This window comes from Nicotiana attenuata, chromosome 9, assembly GCF_001879085.1.
Source record: "Nicotiana attenuata strain UT chromosome 9, NIATTr2, whole genome shotgun sequence".
In the NCBI taxonomy this organism is placed as follows: domain Eukaryota; kingdom Viridiplantae; phylum Streptophyta; class Magnoliopsida; order Solanales; family Solanaceae; genus Nicotiana; species Nicotiana attenuata.
Genome location: NC_031997.1, coordinates 28,042,956 through 28,063,284, shown reverse-complemented (window position 1 = coordinate 28,063,284; position 20,329 = coordinate 28,042,956). Strand labels below are relative to the sequence as shown.

Genomic DNA, 20,329 nt, shown 5'->3' with positions numbered 1-20,329 from the left:
GATGCGAGAGTGTGACAATATACAATAACATAGATTGAGATATGATATGAAATGATGAATGCGACTGAGTACATAACTGCTATTAAGCAAATAACTCAACAACAAAGAACAACCACAGTGGGTCCTAATAGTGCCAGTATATTGGCTAAACATGCCCAACCAAACATGAAATAAATTCATCTTAAATTTAATTCCGAAGTTAATTATCTCTTATCCTCGTACCAAACGAGCCCTTAGTATGTATAGTTGAGGCATTTTTGTTTTCCAGAAGGTGACGTATTAAATTGGTAAAATAAAAAGTTTTGCCAATTTGTGTTTGCAAATGTCTTTTTATACGAAAATTCCAACTTTTCACGAGCTTTCACAAATAAATCACGTCGCCTTGACATCTACTTGAATTTGTCAAAATTTCACGTCGTTTTGGATCACACCTACCGCTGCCAAGTTTTATCGGAGAAGTATAGGCTAGCAATGAACCACCATAAGCCACCTCCTTCACCAACTAATTCCACCATCAGTCGCAATGACGGAGTTAAATATTAGGTACGGGTTCGGATAATTTTAGTAATTTTTGCTTAAATGTTATATGTATATAAGAAAATTTATTATATATATAAATATTTAATTGCGAATACAATAATTAAAATAAGTTATGAGTTCGATATCAATTTTAGAACACAAAAAACTTCAAATCATGATTTTGTTGTCACCTCTGGGCAATTTTATTTTCCAAAGATAAAATTTGGACAGTAATTTAAACATATTAGATAAATGATTCAAGAAAAAGAATCTATAAATAATTAACAATACTTTGTCGTAACCAATTTTTTAGGTTTCCTCGGTAACATAAAGTTAATATAAATTGAATTACACAAGTTTCTATTATTTTTGAGGTTTTTCAATTTTATATTTATCTATGAGGGAATACCATTTAAGACAGTTTTCTCTCATCTTTGAGGGTTAAGAATACCATTATCATTTATAAGTACAAAAATCCCGTGGGTTACCCTTTATAAAGTTGGATTAGTCAGGTCATCACCTAAATGATGAGTTGCGGACAATCAAAAATATAAACAAGTTGCAATTATTTCATTACAAAGTGGTAAAGCAAAAAATACTACAAGTTGTTCTTATAAATGATAATTTTAGAAAAAGAACTACAAAGTTGAAATTGTTTTTACGAATGGAAAAGGACGAAAAGCTTATAGTATAAAAAAAATTTCAAATCAGCCCCATAAAAAGTTAAAATTCCATTTTTTTCATATAGAAATTGACTAAGAAATGATATTTGGTAGTTAGCTGTAAGCGTAAACTATAATTCTACCAGGATCTTGAACATGATAATCTTATATATAATCGTCATAGAAAACATACCTGAAGCGGAATCCATTATCTTGAAGCGGAAGCGTTAATCGGTAAATTGGTTTCTCGCCCTTTGCCCTAGTTTTCGTTACCGCCGACTTTAGTGATGGAAGAGAGAATAAAAATACGGTAACCCTAATGGGTGGGGAGAGGACCAATTTATAGAGGTTCTTATTTAATCCGGTACGTCCATCAAGTAACCGATCGGACGGATGAGATTTGCTCATTAATTAAATATTAATTATGGGCCTAATCTTATTGGGCCACATACACGTAGGAAAATAACTTACATTCTCCCACTTGGCCCAATAATCACGTAATATTAATATTTAATATTAGGAACATTAGTTGCGCATAAACAAATCTCTTCTATAATGTCCATCATATATACCATAATACGATAAATTACTAAATGTGAGTTATGGCGGTTATATATAATTTGTCTACATACTCCATTCCATATACTACAACATTAGCAACTCATTGTACCAGGTCCATAAGCTATAAAATATTATGGTCCACAATAATGTCTCATTGAGACTTATCCTGTAATATCTCAAAACAATAATGTGTACACCATTATGAGAAACATGAAATCACTAATGTATATCAGAAAATATATAAATGAGCTCAGAGTGTCAAAATATCATAAATACATCAATCACAAATATAGCCAAGACCCATTCTATGTACATGTTCTTTAAATGTCTTTGGCTGTAAACCTTTCGTTAACGGATCTGCAATCATGAGATCAGTTCTACTATGCTCAAGTGACACTCTTTGTTTCTGAACTTCCTCCTTGACGGTAAAGTACTTTAATTTCATATGTTTGGCACTTTTGGAGTACTTATCGTTCTTGGAGAAGAATACTGTTGTAGAATTATCACAGTAAATTTTCAGCGGCTTGGTAATGGTGTCGACAACCCCAAGTCCTGAAATAAAGTTTGGCAGCCATAATGCATGAATTGTGGCCTCAAAACACGCCACAAATTCTGCTTCCATCGTGGATGTAGCAATGACAGACTGTTTGGAACTCTTCCACGATATTGCTCCTTCAGCTAATTGGAACAAATAACCAAACGTGGATTTTCTAGTGTCAATACATCCAGCGAAATCTGAATCCGAGTATCCAACAACTTCCAAATGCTTGGACCTTCTATACATGAGCATGTAATCCTTTGTTCCTTTCAGGTACCTCAAAACTTTCTTTGCAGCTTTCCAATGATCAATTCCTGGGTTACTCTGATATCTTCCTAACATTCCGACCGCAAAACTGATATCCGGTCTTGTGCAAGTCTGAGCATACATCAGACTACCAACNATTTGTGTGGAAGTAGGCACATTTCTGGGTAATAGAATATTGACCCTCACCTCTTTAATTTTCACACTTTGCTTTTCAACACTCCAACTAACTTCACCATTCTCAATGAATCTTGCATTACCGATTTCAACAATCCTCGAACTATGGTTTGGACAGTAAAACACATACCCTTTAGATTTCTCTGGGTAACCAATAAAGTAACCACTTACTGTTCGAGAATCTAATTTCTTTTCTTGTGGATTATAAACTCTAGCTTCCGCTGGGCAACCCCAAACATGCAGGTGCCTTAAACTAGGTTTCCTTCTAGTCCACAGTTCAAAAGGGGTCTTTGGAACTGCCTTACTAGGAACCCTGTTTAATAAATATACAACGGTTTTAAGAGCATACATCCACAATAATTTGGGTAATGAGGAATTACTTATCATGCTCCTAGCTATGTCCATAAGTGTTCGATTACGCCTTTCCGCAACACCATTTTGTTGAGGTGTTCCTGGCATAGTATACTAATGATAGGCTATAATTACGTATTTTAGTTGCTCATTACACTCTAATTTACTGCACTTTAGTTGAGTTTGCGCTTTAATCGCTAGTGTTTTGCACTAACGGTGTGTTTTATGCCTTGTAGGAGTGATTCCGAGCTATATAGATGTTATAGAATGAAATTAAGTGATTTGGAGCTTTGAAGTCTGAGTAAGAGCTCAAGGAATTAAGCCGGGATCGGGTTTGGGGGTCAAATTTGATAATTAAGTATGAACGAAGACTCGAGGAGGCATATTGCGCACTGTCTAGTAAAATAAACATAACGTTTTTCTCAGAAGTCCATTTGGCCTCCACAATATATGATTGGAAAGCTAACTCAAAGGGCTACAACTTTCATGTTTTACGTTTTACCAAATTCCAAACGGAACAGGGTGGAAAATACAGTAGAAACCACGACTGCGGGACTGAGGCAGTGTTCACCGCGGTCGTCACCGCGGTCCGCGCTGCGGTTTGAGGCAGTGCCTTCCGCGGTCGTCACCACGGCCGCGGCAGTCCAGACGTGAAATATTGTCCTTTTTCGCGTAGGAGAAGGTATAATTGTTTGGGCCCGACCCTACTTGGTATATATACATGGAAAAACGGTATTTTTAAGGAGTTGGACACACTTTTGACATAATTTAGACCTAAGGAGGCTAAGGAGACCGGAGATTCGGCCTAAGGAGTCAAGAACACAATAGGAGCAAGGCGCGGAATTCTTCAACGAGTTTTTCCTTCTTCTTCCTATTTTTTCATTGTTGGTTATGCTTTTTAGTATTGTAGTTTTACATACTATTATGAATAGCTAATTCATTTTCTAGGGTTTTGATGGAATCTTTTGGGGATGAATTGGTTGTTATATTAATATAGTTTTGAGTTGGTTGTTAATCTCTATTTGTTCAATTACGTTTTGATTTTGGTTAATTGAAAGGATCCTCAATTAGCCGTTCCTATTTATTATGTATCTGCTTGAGAGAGAGTGCATATTTAAGTAGTTTTTTGAACAACATCACTCCTGGCGTATAGGCAAGAGTCATAACCGAGGGTTTAGAGGTTGGATTAGAGATAACGATACCTCGGGTGCGATCTAAGTGAACCGTAATGTGAATCTAGCTAGCGTAGCTCGAGAGAGTGCGCCTAGTAAATTATCATAATTGCTTGAGAGAGATTTATGATAGCTGGAGAGTTCATGATTGATAGAGGCAACTAAGTCAAAGCTATAAGAAACATACAACTAATGAAACCAACAGTTGGGGAAATCATAACTCTAGACCTCCTTAATTTAGTCTCCAAACCTTTGTCTCGTTAGTTGATAATTTTACCGTTTTATAGTATTTGTTGGTTAATTAGTTAGATATAAAAATCTTAATATTATAATTTAGAAATTATTCAAACTCGTCTTCTTTGCGATATTGAACAATTACAGCGAAACCTTAGTTCTCTGTGGGATTCGACTCCGGACTTTTAGACCGAATTATATTTGCAGCGACCGCTTATCCTTTTTAGGACTAGAGTTGGGCGTGATGAAATTTTGGCGCCGTTGCCGAGGAACTAACGATGTAGCTGTAGGTGTACATATTGCTAGGTTACAAGTTTGAACTTTTATTTTTGTTTTGTTGTATTTGATTTTTTTTATTTTTGTTTTACTTGTTAATTGAGAAACATGGCATCCTGGAATTATGGAAATTTTGATGTTGGTAATTCTGCTTTTAATCCTCCTTATGCATATTGGGAAGAAAACCACCCATGGCAAAATTATCAAAATATTCCCGAATGTGCACCAACTCAATCTTATGTGTGGAATGTATGTGATATGTGTGGTGGACTAGATGGTCACTTTCATGGTTGTGCTTATATTTCTTATCTTTCCTCAACCCCTTACATTGATGGTTCTTCTTTTTATTGTGAAGTTAATAAGAACAAAGAACCCAGGGATGATGAATTGAATGAGATCAAGGATATGCTAAGGTGCCTTGTGGAACAAAATAATGAGAAACAACTGCACATACAAAGGCAAGATGCTGCTCTTCGCAACCTGGAGGCACAAGTGAGTCAACTAGTTGAGGTATTTAATGCTCAACAAGCCAATATTGTGGATAGTAGCCAAGAAGAGCATGAATTATATGCTGAAATTGAGGTGCAAATGGAGGAGTTCAGAGTAGAAAACCAACAGCCTAACCAACTAGAATTTGAGGATGTCGATGTTGAAGAAGTAATACTAGAGTCAACCAAGGATGTTGAAGATACAAATTTATTTGACTCTAGTGTGATTGGTGTTGACGAGGTTAAAAATCTTGAAGTTCATGTATTTGAGCGCGTTGGGCCTCATTCCAAACACTTCTCTACATTATGTTCAGACGGTGAAATGGAAATTCACCCTTATGAGCATAAAAAGGAGTCCAAGGAAGAGGTAGATGAGCCTTATATTTTGGATTTCTCAAGGTCGTCTAGGCAAGGTGACACTCCTCGGTCGAGAGCCAAAAGGTGTATACGATTTTATCTAATTTTTGGCTCGCAAGAATTTGTACCGCCCCAAGAGCATAATCATAAGCTTGAAGCAAAACTTGGGGTTCAATTCATAAGCTTGAGGTGGAGGCAAAAAGTGATTCGCGTCGTGCCGCGACATTAAATCAAGCGCTTGTTGGGAGGCAACCCAGCTTTATTGCTTTCTTTTTTTCTTTTTTTTAATTGTATTATTTTTGTAGTGTCAATTGTTTATTTTTTAGGAGAATGGAAAGCAAAGGCATTGGATGGATGCAACAGCAAACCAAATGGTTGGAACTAAGTGTGAGGTACCCGCACGAAGGACCAGGCTTGGGAGAAGTCTGAGTACCCCATGAGTTGTTAGTGCTTCGGCCTTTGGCCTACCAGGGAGTCTCTTTTACCCTTTTATTAGTTATGGTGTGCATTGGGGACAATGCACAATTTTAAGTGTGGGGTGAGGAGATTGTCTGGGTGACTTTCTATGCTATTTTAGTTGTGTTAGTTTAATTAAATATTTTTTTTTAAAAGATTGGACTTTTCCTGATGACGGATCTTCTTGACAGTTTTCTTGAGGGAAGTAAGTCTAAAGAAAATACCAAAAAGATTTTTTGTTGTGTTAGGTAGTGTAGCAATTACCCCTTGGTTTTTCTTTAAACCACGGTTCTTTTCCAAGGGTTTTATTTGAACAGGGTGTAGTCAGTTCTTTTTTTAAATATTTTTTAGGGCCCTTAGGACTCTCTTGGGCTAAGATGGGTGAGGGCAAGAATGCATCCCGTAGTGTACATACCTGCAAATAACTAAAACGAACTTGAGGGTGCGACGTCTAGGCTCACTTGTAGACTCTTAATCTTATGCCTTAATTTTGCACACCTTGTCTTACTTGAACGCTCACGTGAGTGTGTTGACAAACTAATTCGGAATGAGTTACATGCCAAGTGTGTGTGAGGTAATACATGTATTCTGTGCTTGCATGCGATACCTAGAACTTGCCCTGTGTGTGTGCAAAGCGAAATAGAAGTTGTTTGGTCTTAGAGATGATTTAGGCATTTCTTTGTGTAGCCTATATAATTATGAATCCACCTGTACATATTACCATAGTTAACCCCTTCAAGCCTGAAGCCTGTTTCTTTGATAACCTTGCAATAACCTACATCCCTGTGTTTGAATAGCTTGACTTTTTGAACCTTTACCTCCTAGAAGCACTTGAATCGTTAGAGATCATATCAAAGTCAAAGTGTGGGGTGGTAATGGAGTGGGAAAAGAAAAATCAGGAAAATACTTGAATGGTGCAATGGTTCTTAAAAAAAAATTGAATAATAGATGAAGGACCTTGTAAATAGGTGGTCCTAAAATATTGAATGGCAAGAAATAGCCAGTTGCACCTAGGAAAAGTGGGGGGTAGCTTATGAAACAAGTGTGGAAGAATGACTGGGCTGAACATGGAAATTGGAATAAGGGGAACTATTGTATTAAAAGTGCTTAGGGAGGTTAGTCACTATACCAACCAAAGGAAGCCCTATTGATCTTAGACTGAACAACTCGATTTGTAGAGTATTACACTAAGGGCAAGCTTATGGTGTATCTGTGTGGCATGTGAATGTTCTTTGCTGAGAGTGAGTGAATTCGTTCTAACTATAGTTCTTTGTTGTTTGATTTTATGTGTGGAACTTCTCTCAAATATGTGATGTGATGGCATTTAACTCCGGAAGAAAAAGCAAGTCTTCACCTCTGTTTAGAGTACATAGAGTAAGCACGAGTGTGGCATGGCATTAGAGTCTTCACCTGAGGTGTGGCTGTTGCACTGCTTAGGTTGTTCTTTCATAATGGCGGGTGTGACATAAACAGGGTAATGCATCAAACGATTAGTCCTAGAAGTGTGGTTCAACTTGCTCGAGGACGAGCAAAGATTTAAGTGTGGGGTGTTGATAATAGGTAANACAAGAAATTTTTTATGCAAGTGAATATTTTAAAACATTCTAGTTTGATCACTTTGGTGACTAACAAACTATATGAACATTAGTACATGCATAAAATATAAATATTATGTATGTGTATATTTTAAACATTCTTTATGACTTTAAAATACATACATTAGTTATTTCAAAATTTACGAACCGAATCCCTATCAATGTGGCATGTGAAATTTACGTTTGTATTCCAGAAATTTAGGAATATTATCACTTTAATGGTCCAGAAAGTTTAAATATCAAAACCAAATATTCTAGTCCAAAACATAATAGTTTGAGACTTTCGGTCATAGGTTTATATAGACATGCTATATATATTAATGATAAAATAATAATTAGGTTGAAGGAAAACTTAATTACCTAGAACATGCCAAAACTTTATAAGCATTGATCCCATTAATTGTATAATCAATATGAAGTCCGAAACAGTAACAGAGGGACAATCTTATATTGCAGAGAAGTCGTCTATAACGATGTTTTATAACAATTCCGTAATCCATAAGTACGTATGTATAACTTTATATTCTCTTGCGAAGAATATTAATTCAAATCCCAGGCTCTGATACCACATGTAAGCGTAAACTATAATTCTGCCAGGATCTTGAACATGATAATCTTACATATAATCGTCATAGAAAACATACCTGAAGCGGAATCCATTATCTTGAAGCGGAAGCGTTAATCGGTAAATTGGTTTCTCGCCCCTTGCCCTAGTTTTTGTTACCGCCGACTTTAGTGATGGAAGAGAGAATAAAAATACGGTAACCCTAATGGGTGGGGAGAGGACCAATTTATAGAGGTTCTTATTAATCCGGTACGTCCATCAAGTAACCGATCGGACGGATGAGATTTGCTCATTAATTAAATATTAATTATGGGCCTAATTTTATTGGGCCACATACACGTAGGAAAATAACTTACATAAAAAAAGGACAAACGAATTGCTACAAAACCTATATTCTTAGAATACAGGTTGGAGTCGAAAATCTTAAAAAGAAAAAGGAAGATCAATATACTTTTACAAGAAGGTACTACTAATATTTATATAAATAAAGTAAACTAATCAAATTAGCATGTTAATAGTGTTAGAAAGGAAATAGAAAAATATAGGTTATTCGATGACTTAGGATTGAAAAGTTTTTAATCAGGTCGAGATACATGTAAAATATGAAGAATGCGAACATTATTTGTTTAAATAAGACCAAAAAAAGGTTTACGCTTACTATGAGGATAAAAGATGAGTTGGAAGACGTATCGTGAAAGTGCCAAAACAATTACTCCGTGATAACATATTCGTTACAGATAATTATACTTTATATTTCATAGTTTTCTAAGTTTTTTAATTTTGATGTTATATTGCCACCTTCAATGTTGTAGCTACAGGTAAATTTGAAATACAAAAGTCATCCATTAATTTAAATGTAATATAAAATATAAAAATTAAATTATTTTCAATTTTGTATTATTTAAGAAAGAGCAATACGAGGGGTCGATAATAATAAATAGCTAAAAAGGAACTCTATGGCCGCCCTAGGAATTACAAGACATTGGATAGCCGAAAAATATTCATGACAAAATCAGTACAAAAGGATGTTAAAAGAACACTCATGAATTACCAAAATTATCAAAACTTCGACACTTGCTGGTCATACAATAGAAAAAGAGAAAGTGACCATCTAAAAATAATCTAAGAGAGAGAAACGCATATCATAGACACACCATAAGTTAAAAGACATGCTCAAAAGCTGCTCAGTGCCTATTACGCATGATTTCTGCCCCTCAGTAGAAACAAAATCTCAAATTCAAGAGGTATCCATTCCATTTTATTGCAAGCTTAATTTAATTATAACTTTTGTTATAACATGTATTTGATAAAAAATTACTTTACATTAAGTGGAAATCCGTGGGACATGGGACAAAAATATATATGAGAAATTATCTTAGCACACATTTAAAAATCAGATAACATAGAGGATTATCGGAGAGTTGAACTAAATATGTGTCATCACTTAAGTTGCCTCACACTATTTGATGAATATAGCTAATTCTGAGGTCCTTTTAAATCGCTTAAAAAGTTTCTAGGTGGTATCGGAATGATATTGTCATTAAGAAGCAGCAGAAAAATAATTAAATAAAGATATAAATTTAGGCACAAATTACTCACATAGCTGTTGGACCCGTGCTTAGCCCGGGCATAACCTCACTAGTAATATTAATAAGTGGGAGTGAGAAGTGCATCCGGTTATGCTGAGATGTGCAAATTCGGGTCAATAAGGATATTTTTGCAATTGCATCAGGATAAAATATTTCTATTAGTTGACACAAGATAGCTCATCCAGTTACATGTCAAATCAGAAGGGTATTATCGTAATTGAATCTTAAGCACTTTGGTAGCGCTGGCTTTTGAAGAATTCTTACCGTTTACTCGTAAAACGGTACATTTGAATTTATTGCGTGCTTTATAGACAATCGAACTGATTGAATCCTAAAATGATAAATAAATTAAATAAAATATAAGACTTAGCGTTGAAATCGAGATAATAGCAGATTCCGGGAGCAAGGCCTCCGAAGGCAGCAACAAGAATGTTTACCTCGAAAAATACGAGTAACAACTAAACTTGATTTGTGGTTTTAAAGATATGTGATTTAATCCAATACCAATTAATAATCAAGAAATACGAAGTAAAAATGAAAGATAGAAGTGAATCAAACCAATGTTAGTTATCAGCAGTGACCTCCAGGTGACCTCGAGGTGGCTTAAGGCAGTAAGAACAATGAGGTAAGAAAATCAAAGTAAGAATAATCAAGCTAAGGGACAATTCTGATGAACATCAGGCAAAAAGGTAGAGAGTATATTCATTGCTCAGTAAAAGATGGTTTACAAATGATTGGGGTCCCCTTTATATAATGGGGGAACCCTAAATAAGGAATATTTCCATTTATAGTAGGGAATATTCTTATTACAGCTATCTAACCGTCTCGTACGTAATTGTACGATCCTACTCCATAATTTGCGCCATGATTCTGGGGACGTGGCAAAAATCTAGCTCGTTCTGGTACAAATCCATAACGGTACTATTTCGGGGTAGAACATGCCCGACCTCGGTATGCATCATGCTTCGCCTTCGAACTCGGGTCCGGTTCCTTGAGCTCGAACCTGGCCTTACCCGGACTCGGACATCGGACGGCCTCTCAAGCATATAGATCAAAGGCATTCGATCGCGATCGCGTACAGATAGTCCTCACATTTCTTAGAATAAGATGATAAGAAACGTTTTTGATCTCGGCCTCCCCGAGCTTCTCATGATGATGTCACGCTCGTGACATAGGCGCTTGAAATGACCGGAGATTTCACGTCGGCGCTCTTCCCCAAAGCATGAAATGTGTGTCAGTGTTGGTTGGCCACTAGCGCCGCCGATCCATCACCGCCTTCCTATAAATAAGATGCTATTCTGTTAAACTAAGAACTGTACTTTACTCATCTTTATCTACTTTTGATCTTTTCCCTTCTTTGCTTCCTTCTTTAATCGTCTATTTTCATGGTTCGAACCTGTGAACACAAGGTCACATGGCAGCAATTTTACTAGTTATGCCAAGATTCTCTTTCTCAAAGCTTCGATTTGAAACGACACGAGAAGGACGCCGACTCCTTCTCGCATTAGAAAAGGCGCAAACTTTTCACTACTGCTCATCTCTCTTAACTTCAACCTGGTGTATCACTTCATTCCCTTTGCTCTCCATGGAATGAGGTGGCACTGTCGTCTTCTAACTTTTGCATCCCACCCCGGAACAATGTCCTAAGGATAAAAATTCTTGGATCATTGCTTGTGCATCTTGTAACCCTTTTGATTTTTCTTGTGATAGAAGATGAATCTACATCCTCTGGTCTTTTCTTTTGCTGCTCCTTTTTTAGCGGATTATGTCCCAAAATCTCAACGGAATGCTCAATCCCTGTTGATGGTAATATAGTTATATTCATCGAGGGGTTTCTGCCCTAAATCTCTTCGGGCGTATAGTCATTTTTCAAAGATCAGAAGTGGAGTCCCCGGGGAGGAGGTTTCCCGAAGATGGTGCTCTCGAGGACGCGGCCTTAAGAGTAGATTAGGTTGTTGGCCTTTTTTTCTTGTTTCTTTGTTCCTGCGTGAATACACTTCATGGATATTGTAGTTATATTTTGTAACCCTCTCTTGTAAATGTAAAAGGATATCTTTGTCTTACCTTTGGCTCGTGTTGCATTTTTCATTCCATCTTTATCCGCGAAAAAATTCAATGGCATAACTTTGGCGACTGGCTCGATCACTGGATTCAGAACATAATACACCCTTGAGTTTTAGTCGATCAATATAACACCCCTTAAAGTTTTTGTTAACCCTCGAGCCAGTCTTAAGTTGATTTGATCGAGATCGAGACACCGATGCTTGAGTTCGAGCTGAGTGAGAGCAAGGTTTCGAATTTGACTTAAAGTTAGCCCTTAGGCTTTGTAGACAGTCCCCGAGTGAGAATTTTCTCAAAATCGGGCAGCCCGTGGGCTCAGTAGCCGAGCTAGCACTTGCCCAAACTCGAAATAGGTTGATAAAAACGGATTAATCTTTGACGCCTCAATCCTGATGCCAATCCTGTGACATCAGCGGCTGAAGTGATGAAAAGTTACTTTTTGTGCGGTTCCCAAAGTCATTAATTGGAGGCGGCTGACGGTCGGCCTTTTGGCTTCCAAAGTACGGTTACATGACCCCTATAAATAGATAAACTTCACACCTTTGCAAACTTTACTCTCATATTGTTCTCAAAGTCTCGTTAACTCTTTCAATTTCCCTGAATTCTTCCTTTTCTTCTATTTTCCTATCAACATTCTCCATTTTCTTGAATTTCCGTATCGCGATGGCTAAAACCTCTAATCCTGTTCCCCAAAAAGAAAGGGCTTCTTCATCTTCTTGGCCGACCAAGGGAAAACCGGTGGTGCCCCCTCGTATTGAGGAGTGCATCCCCCCACCGTGTGAAATAACATCCGATTTCAAAATCGAGAAACCTGTGTCGACACCAGGCCGTTGTGACCCATGTCTCGGTACGCTTGTTTGATAACCAAGGACGAGCTTGCACAAGTAAGGGAGGACTGCAAGTGGGAGAAAAAGGATGTAATGATTCCTTCCTCCGAGGAGGACATTACTATATATAAAGAGGGGTACTTGAGCGTATATACCTATCCATTCACGCTGGGTCCTGTAATTCCGGCTCAGGGTCCCATAGATCCAGTTATCCTTTACTTTTGCCAACGATACAGAGTGACGCTTGGTCAGATCTACCCTTAATTCTGGCAAATCGTTTACCTGATCAGGTTCTTTTTGAACCAGGTCGAGGGGATGTCTTTTACCCTCGACCATCTGATCAGACTGTACAGTCCTCGACTTTATCGTGGTGGCCTAATAAAATTGCAATGCCAATCCACGAAATCTCTCTTCTGTAGCATCGACGAGGACAAAGACCAAGGGTGGATGAGCCGATTTGTCCGAGTTAGGACCTCTGACCTAATTACTGCTGTTTGGATACCATTCCCCAAAGAGTGGAACATGAAGCGTAAGTACATAGCAGGTTTATACCATGCTTTCTTTTCTTTTTCTCATTTTTATCCTTCTCTTTGATCTAACCCCTTTCCAATGGCACAGCCATCGCTTGGTTTCCTGGTGGGGTCCTTGACCTTGAAGGCTGGGTCCGAAAGCCGGCTTCCATTTCCTCTTATTTGGAGCGTTGCTGGCGTGATTTGGCCAAAGGTCGTTGGGAGGCCAAAAACCATGGTGAGCTCCCTTGTTTGTTTACTTGTACTTCTCTTTATGGTATATTTATTTCGATTTTGTATAGGTCTTGGAGATGCCGTTGCTATGCGGCCAGCTTCGGATGATGAAGAAGAGGTTCTGAAGTCTTCTAAAGAAAGAAAGAGAAAAAGGGAGTCACCCGTAAATCCCCCGAAGCCTAAGAAGAGCGTGGATCAACGGTCCAAGGTCGATACGGCGGCCTTATCTCCGGAAACGGCCCAACGCCTTCGAGATCAGGAGGAAGAAGAAGATAACGACTACCTGTTGGTAGCTCATAAAAGAAAAAATGCCGGTGCTTCGAAGTCTGTTGAGCCGGTGAAGGTCGTTATAGCTCATTCCAGAGTCGAAAAAATCTCCGATGGGAGTTTGCAGAAAAAATGCACCTCGTCTAGGAGGCCACTTGGAGGGTGAGGCCGAACGGCCCAGTCCCGAGCCTCTTCAAAATAAAGAGAACGTCCCAAGTGTATCATTTGGGGTAATCAATGTAGATGATTCACCTCCTGGCCCTGAGTTCTCCGAGGGGCAAATCCGAGACGCTCTGAATATGAGGTCTTCTGAAGTGGAAGCAAGACATGAAGGACATGACATCTTTCGAGATGACTTGTAGGGCTTGAAGATGGCCCCGACCCGGATGCTTCTTTCATTTTTGATGAGGCTCGTAGACTTTTTAAACAAGTGAGTTTTCTGTTTGTTATGCCTGCGCCTATGTTTTTGCTATTCTGAATCCCTCTTTCCTCCTTTTTTATAAAGGCCGTGGTGCTCCACAAAAAGGCATTTTCCAAATCTCAAACTGATCTTGCTCGATGTGAGGCTGAGCATAAAAAGGTTTCGAAAGAGAGGGACGATCTTAAGGCCCTCTATGTTAAGAAAGAGATGGAGATCAATGGTTTACGAGTTGAATTGGCACAGGCTTGCCAGGGACGGGTCAAGTATGTCGAGAAGGTAATATAGCCTCTGAGGATCTGCTATGTACTTGATTGTTTTGACGACTAATACTTCTAATTCCGTAGTTTTCCAGGAGGCCGACTTGGTGGCGCAGCTTCGGGAGGAGCTTAAGATGAAAGAGGCCGAGACCCTAGGGTGGAGGCAAGGTATGGACAATCTCGCTTCTAAGAAGGAAACTCTTCGAGAGCAGCTGGCTTCACTCTAACGTCAATTTCAAAGTGTAAAGGAGGAGAGCTTAGCTCGCGACTGCAAAATCGGGGAGCTTAAAGCTAAATCTGCTGCCGAGTTGGCCAAGGCCAGATCTGACATTGAGGCAATTATATCTTCGTACCGAGCCGATGCTGAAGCAGCTAATGCTCGAGCCAAGGAGTTTTCTTCTGCAGCAGAAGTTAAGTTATCAAGTGCACTTGATCACGCTAGGCGACAATCCCGAAGGGTAACCCTCGGGGAGGTACATGCTCGCGGCTTCATTCTCTCTGCCGATATCGAAAGGGCGAGGATTTTAAAAGAAGAAGTTGCCGCTCTGCTTTCCGATGAAGATGATTCTGCCAGTGGCTCCAAGAGTGGGGGAGATGAAGATGGAGTCCTCGAGGATGAGGCTCTCGAAGATGCGACTGCCGAAGATGTAACTCCGAAGTAGTCTTAGGTTTCCTTATTTTGTTTTTGTGCAAGTATCCTTTGTGTAAATATTCCTTGTAATCATCCTTGGGAAATACAAGAGGAACTTTCTATCTCATCTTTGACTTGTGCTGGGTTTCATATTGTCTTTATTTATGGAATACTTCTTTTGCATAACTTGAATGATTGGTCCAAGAATTGGCTTGGGCTTGGGAATGAACCCTTAGATCTTTATCGATAGGTATATTAATCATCGAGTCAAGTTTAAATCGATCCAATGTGAACTCGAGATATCGTGATCCTTGAGCCTTGGTAGATTGAGAATGGAGTCTCGCACAATATGTTTTTGGCCTTTAAGCCTTTCGAAGTTGGCCCTTAGGCTCTTATATATTGGCCCTTAGGCTCTTTAAGTTGGCCCTTGGGCTCTTATATATTGGCCCTTAGGCTCTTTAAGTTGGCCCTTGGGCTCTTATATATTGACCCTTAGGCTCTTTAAGTTGGCCCTTGGGCTCTTATATATTGGCCCTTAGGCTCTTTAAGCCGGGCCGATTCGGCCTCTTAGAATGGCTATATAATTTTTCCCTCATTTTGGCTAAAAGACTTAGTGAAATTTTAGTTATGTTTTGGCATGTGTTTTTCGTACCCGTAGGTTTTTTCGAAGGTTCGACATATCAGACCCTTATTAGTAATTTATTTGTGCAAACATAATCAAATACCTCTTGAAGTAGTTCCGAAGGCCGATGTTATCTGTCACGCCCCAACCTCGGGAGGCGCGACCGACGCTCAATCGAGTGAACCCAACTGAGCAAGCCTTTTTAACACTTTCTACCCGACTCAATACGATTAAGAAAACCATGCTTTCGTTTATTTAGACAATAGCAAAAATCGAACATTCACATTGTTAATCCGTATTCATATCACAAACCTTAAACCATGGTTAATTTTTCAAGATTTCATACAGTTACAGTTTAGAAGAACTAGAGTTTAGAACTACTATAGAGTACATTGACCCATCCGACATCCAAACATAACCCAAACAAATGTCTACGGAGCCTCTAAGGATACAAAAGACAATTATGACAATGCCGGAAACAATGCCCCGGCTATACCTCAAAAGTGGAAGTCTATAACAAAAGATGTACAACATAACCCATTGAAGGAGAAAGGGGCTCACCAAGACATTGAGAGGAAGATACTCCGCTACGCGCGATCGGCACTGTCCGCTATGGAGCCACCTACATTCATTCAAAAATGTAGCGCCCCCGGCAAAAGGGACGTTAGTACCATGGAATAGTACTAGTATGTATAACTAAACACCATCCTGTTAGAAAGAACAACCATACAAGAGTAAAAAGGAAATCATAAGGACTACAAAGCTTCAAACAATCACCACGTTGGCAATATAAAAGTTTCACATAGTTTCCACATAGTTTCCGTAATTTTAGGTTGGGGCATTCCATATTGTTGCATCATCATTCACAATACCACCGCTTTCTTAAGCGAAGTCCGATCACGGCCCGATCGGCTAAGCTGTCTTACCAAGACGTTACCCTTATTTCATTCTCACTTTCCAGTTTCAATTATCAATACAATTCCACCATGTGTGTGTAACATGGCGTCCGATCACGGCCTGATCGGCTAAGCCGTCTCACCAAGATGTTACCCTTTTCCGTTAATCATCTCACTTCAATTTTTGGTTTCACATGTATTAGTTCATCGACACTTGGGGCCACAATTACCACATCATACTTGGCACTAGGCCGCATTCCATAACTCACGTTTCACATCATTCCCATTTTCAACATTAACCTTGACATTTAAGATCATAGGCACATACAAAAGCAATTCAAGTTATAAGCATAGAGAGGAATTCATCTAGTTCGGCATATTAATCACAATGTAACCTTGACTTGAAACTTAGGCATTTAGCACATAGCTCATGTTCTCCACACATCCTCAATTTTACAAAGAATAGCACATTAAACACATGGAGAAGCACCTTCCACATACATTTTCACAACATCAATTCATTTGACATAACAAGTACTACATCAATCAAATTTCGGACTTACAACATTTGCAAGGACACCATGGAAGCTCAATTTCTAAGAGGAGAGGGTTTTAGCCATACATACCTCAATAGAGCTTTCCTTAAATCCTTACAATAAATTTTGAAATTTCCTAGGAACCTCGATATATTTTATGAAAATTGCAAGTTGAACTAAGAATTAGAGACATGATTAAGGTTCTAGCTTATTTGAGCATATTAGCAAGCACTAAGTGTGCATTGTGATTTTAGGACCCTTTTGTGAAGTATTTTCATCATCTTGAACCCCAATTGCTATCTTTTAAGTTCACAACCTCCCCATACCCCATTATCTTTTATGCATGCAAGAAAATCCATTTTTATACCCATGAACCCACAAGCTAATTTCTCATTCTAGTGTGAATTTCGAAACCAAAGGTTAGGGCTCAAGTTCTTACCTCTTGGGGTGAAGGCCTAGCAGCTGTACTTGAAATTCTTCAAGGGTTTAGGCAAGGATTGGGTGGGGACTTGATGAAGATCACGCACTCTCTCTCTCTAGATCTTCCTCTCTCACTCTATTTGCAGTAAGATAACATAAAAGGGGTCTAATGGGGTATTTTTAATGGGATGGGGTCGGGTTTTAAAAGTTAGAAAATAGGAGCCCCGACACAATCTGCGATCGCATAATGGACATGCGGCCCGCAAAAAGGACCGCAAAAATGGCTTCAAAAATCGGAACAAACTACCCTGGTATGGGACAAGAATGCGGCCCGCATACCTGTTCTGCGGTCGCATAATGCACCGCAGAACTACCCCTTCCAAGGGGATTATGCGATGACTATACGGCCCGCATATTGATTATGCGATCGCATAATGGGCCGCATAGTTGACCTCAAAATTAACCATCAAACGGTCTGACTCTGCAGCGACTATGCAGTCCGCATAGTTGTTATACGACTGCATAATGGACCGCATAAAGGCACTTTTTTGGAAAACATTATTCCTTAACTTTTTAATGCATAAATCAGTCCAAAGGGTCCGAACAACGGTGAGCTTGCGAGCTGCGAAGAATTTTACAAATTTCTAACACATATACCTAACTTGGCACTACGAGCTTTCGGGTTTTGAGTAGAAATTTTCACGGGGCCTTACATTATCGAAGCCCTTGGGTTTTTCGAGTGCCGAATTTATCGAGGCCCTCAGATTTTTCGGGGGCTGAATTTATCGAAGCCCTCTATATTTTTCTTTTGCCGAGGGTAGCCTAATTTAACCGGTTTTTTAATGTTTGAAGGCCTTTATCGCGGAAGTCGTACGTCTCTGAGCCGCATTATTTTGGCCGTAGCCTTTATATGACCGTAGTCTTTAGTATGGTCGTAGCCTTTATATGACCGTAGTCTTTAGTATGGCCGTAGCCTTTGTATGACTGTAGTTTTTAGTATGGCCGTAGCCTTTATATGACCGTAGTCTTTAGTATGGCCGTAGCCTTCGGGTATATCACTTGGACTTGTTTCCCGATCACTTTCCGAACTTGTTCGAAAAGTTAGCCCCCGAGCATATTGGCCTTGGCCTTTGTTTCAGGGGGGTGCCTCTTTGAGGTCTTATACGTCCGAATATTCGATGACTCGGATATACTGACTGTCGATGACAGTCCTCGAGTATTCGGGGCGCTTTTATGCTTTTGCCCTTGAGCCGTTTCCCGTAGGATTATGATTGTAGAGTTCGTGTAATAGTAGACTTCTTTGAGACACAAAGTGTTTTTGATATTAAAGAAATTGATACATGCGTACATGCTTTGCTGTCGGGGTTTGACTACTATATGGACATGGTTCCTCTGACCGTTTGGCCCATTACAAAGTTCTCCTATCGATGTTCTCTTAGACATGAAGTATTTTCCTTGAAAATATAACCTCCGAGGGTGATGTCCTCCAGTATTCGAGGTTGATTAAAAAGAAACCTTGGATACTGTTGAGTTTTCCTTAGGCAGCACATAGTTGTTGCTTCGTTAAAAACCTTGCCGGTAAAACCCATTTGGGACAAAATCCGAGCCAAGGGAAAAAGAGTGCAACGTATGCTTTAAAACCTAAGGCCTTCGCGTAAAAAGGATGTCTTCGAGACCATGCGCTTTTGAGTGCTTCCGTCATGCCGAGCTTGTAAGATCCTTTACCAACGACTCCGAGGGCTCAATGCGGTCCTATCTTGCTATCCGCAATCGTGAAATCTTCGAAAGCCTCAACCTGGTCGGGGATGATTTTGATGCCCCGATCTGACACCATGAAGCCGAGAAACTTACCCGTGCTAACCCCGAAGGTATGTTTCTCTGGGTTGAGCTTCGTGTCGCATCGCCCCAAAACGTTGACTGTTTCCTGCAAATGAATTAAAATAGTCCTCTGCGCACAGGGACTTAACCAGTCATATCATCAATATAGGCTTTCGTTATTTTACCTGTTTGTTCTTTGAGCATCCTGTCAAGTGGATGTTGGTATCAGGCTTTTCGGACTAAGGCCTCCCTTTTGTTTCACCGGTTTAAAACTAGGACTGATGCTTAGCCTATGTGTGGTGATTTCCAGCAGAATCACCGTCATATCTAAATGGGACCAAGAAATGCAATCCATATTATCAATAAGAAACTAAATGAGTTTTTTCCTGAGTTCGGGGGTTAATCCCGTTCATGCCTACATGTCAAGAAACAGGTAAAAATCATGAATGTCACCAAAATGGGGCAGAAAAAGGAAAATGCATCTCTATGCATATATCTCAAGTACGTATGTCAAATGCAACGCCTCTCAATGATGAACTCATGTAGTTAGACTCTCAGAGTAGTCGACCTCTCTGTCTCGCATTATCTCTTACCATGCTCAATACTTAGCACATTCAATCACTCAGCACTATATAGTACTCGTTGCGACGTGCAACCCGATCCACATATATATACATAGTCGACTGCGCTCACTGGGGGTGTGGAGACTCCGGAGGGGCTCCTTCAACCAAAGCCCTATAATCTACACGGACAACTCACGTGCTGAATGGGTAACTCACGTGCTATAGTATCAATATCAGAATCCGCACGGACAACTCACGTGCTGCACGGACAACTCACATGCTATAGTATTAATATCAGAATCCACATGGACAACTTACGTGCTGTACGGATAACTCACATGCTATAGTATCAATATCAGAATCCGCATGGATAACTCACGTGCTGCACGAACAACTCACGTACTATGGTATCAATAACCTTACAATTAGGTCCTCGGCCTCACTCAGTCATCAATCTCTCCAG

General features: G+C 39.3%; 1 protein-coding gene across 1 annotated transcript; it reads left to right on the top strand.

Annotated features, from left to right (window-relative positions):
* LOC109232614 lies at window positions 13,140-15,042 on the top strand. The gene is made up of 7 exons (XM_019398373.1): window positions 13,140-13,221; window positions 13,311-13,439; window positions 13,504-13,821; window positions 14,065-14,132; window positions 14,208-14,399; window positions 14,476-14,537; window positions 14,622-15,042. Exons 1-7 carry the CDS (start codon window positions 13,140-13,142, stop codon window positions 15,040-15,042), a joined length of 1,272 nt encoding a protein of 423 aa, XP_019253918.1.

Bases quoted from the DNA above. Each gene is read 5' to 3' on its own strand.
- LOC109232614 (XM_019398373.1), top strand. From the start codon at position 13,140: ATGAGCCGATTTGTCCGAGTTAGGACCTCTGACCTAATTACTGCTGTT. The intron at 13,440-13,503 runs GTGAGCTCCCTT...GATTTTGTATAG, and splicing joins TTGGGAGGCCAAAAACCATG to GTCTTGGAGATGCCGTTGCT. The intron at 14,538-14,621 runs GTGGAGGCAAGG...TCAATTTCAAAG, and splicing joins AAAGAGGCCGAGACCCTAGG to TGTAAAGGAGGAGAGCTTAG.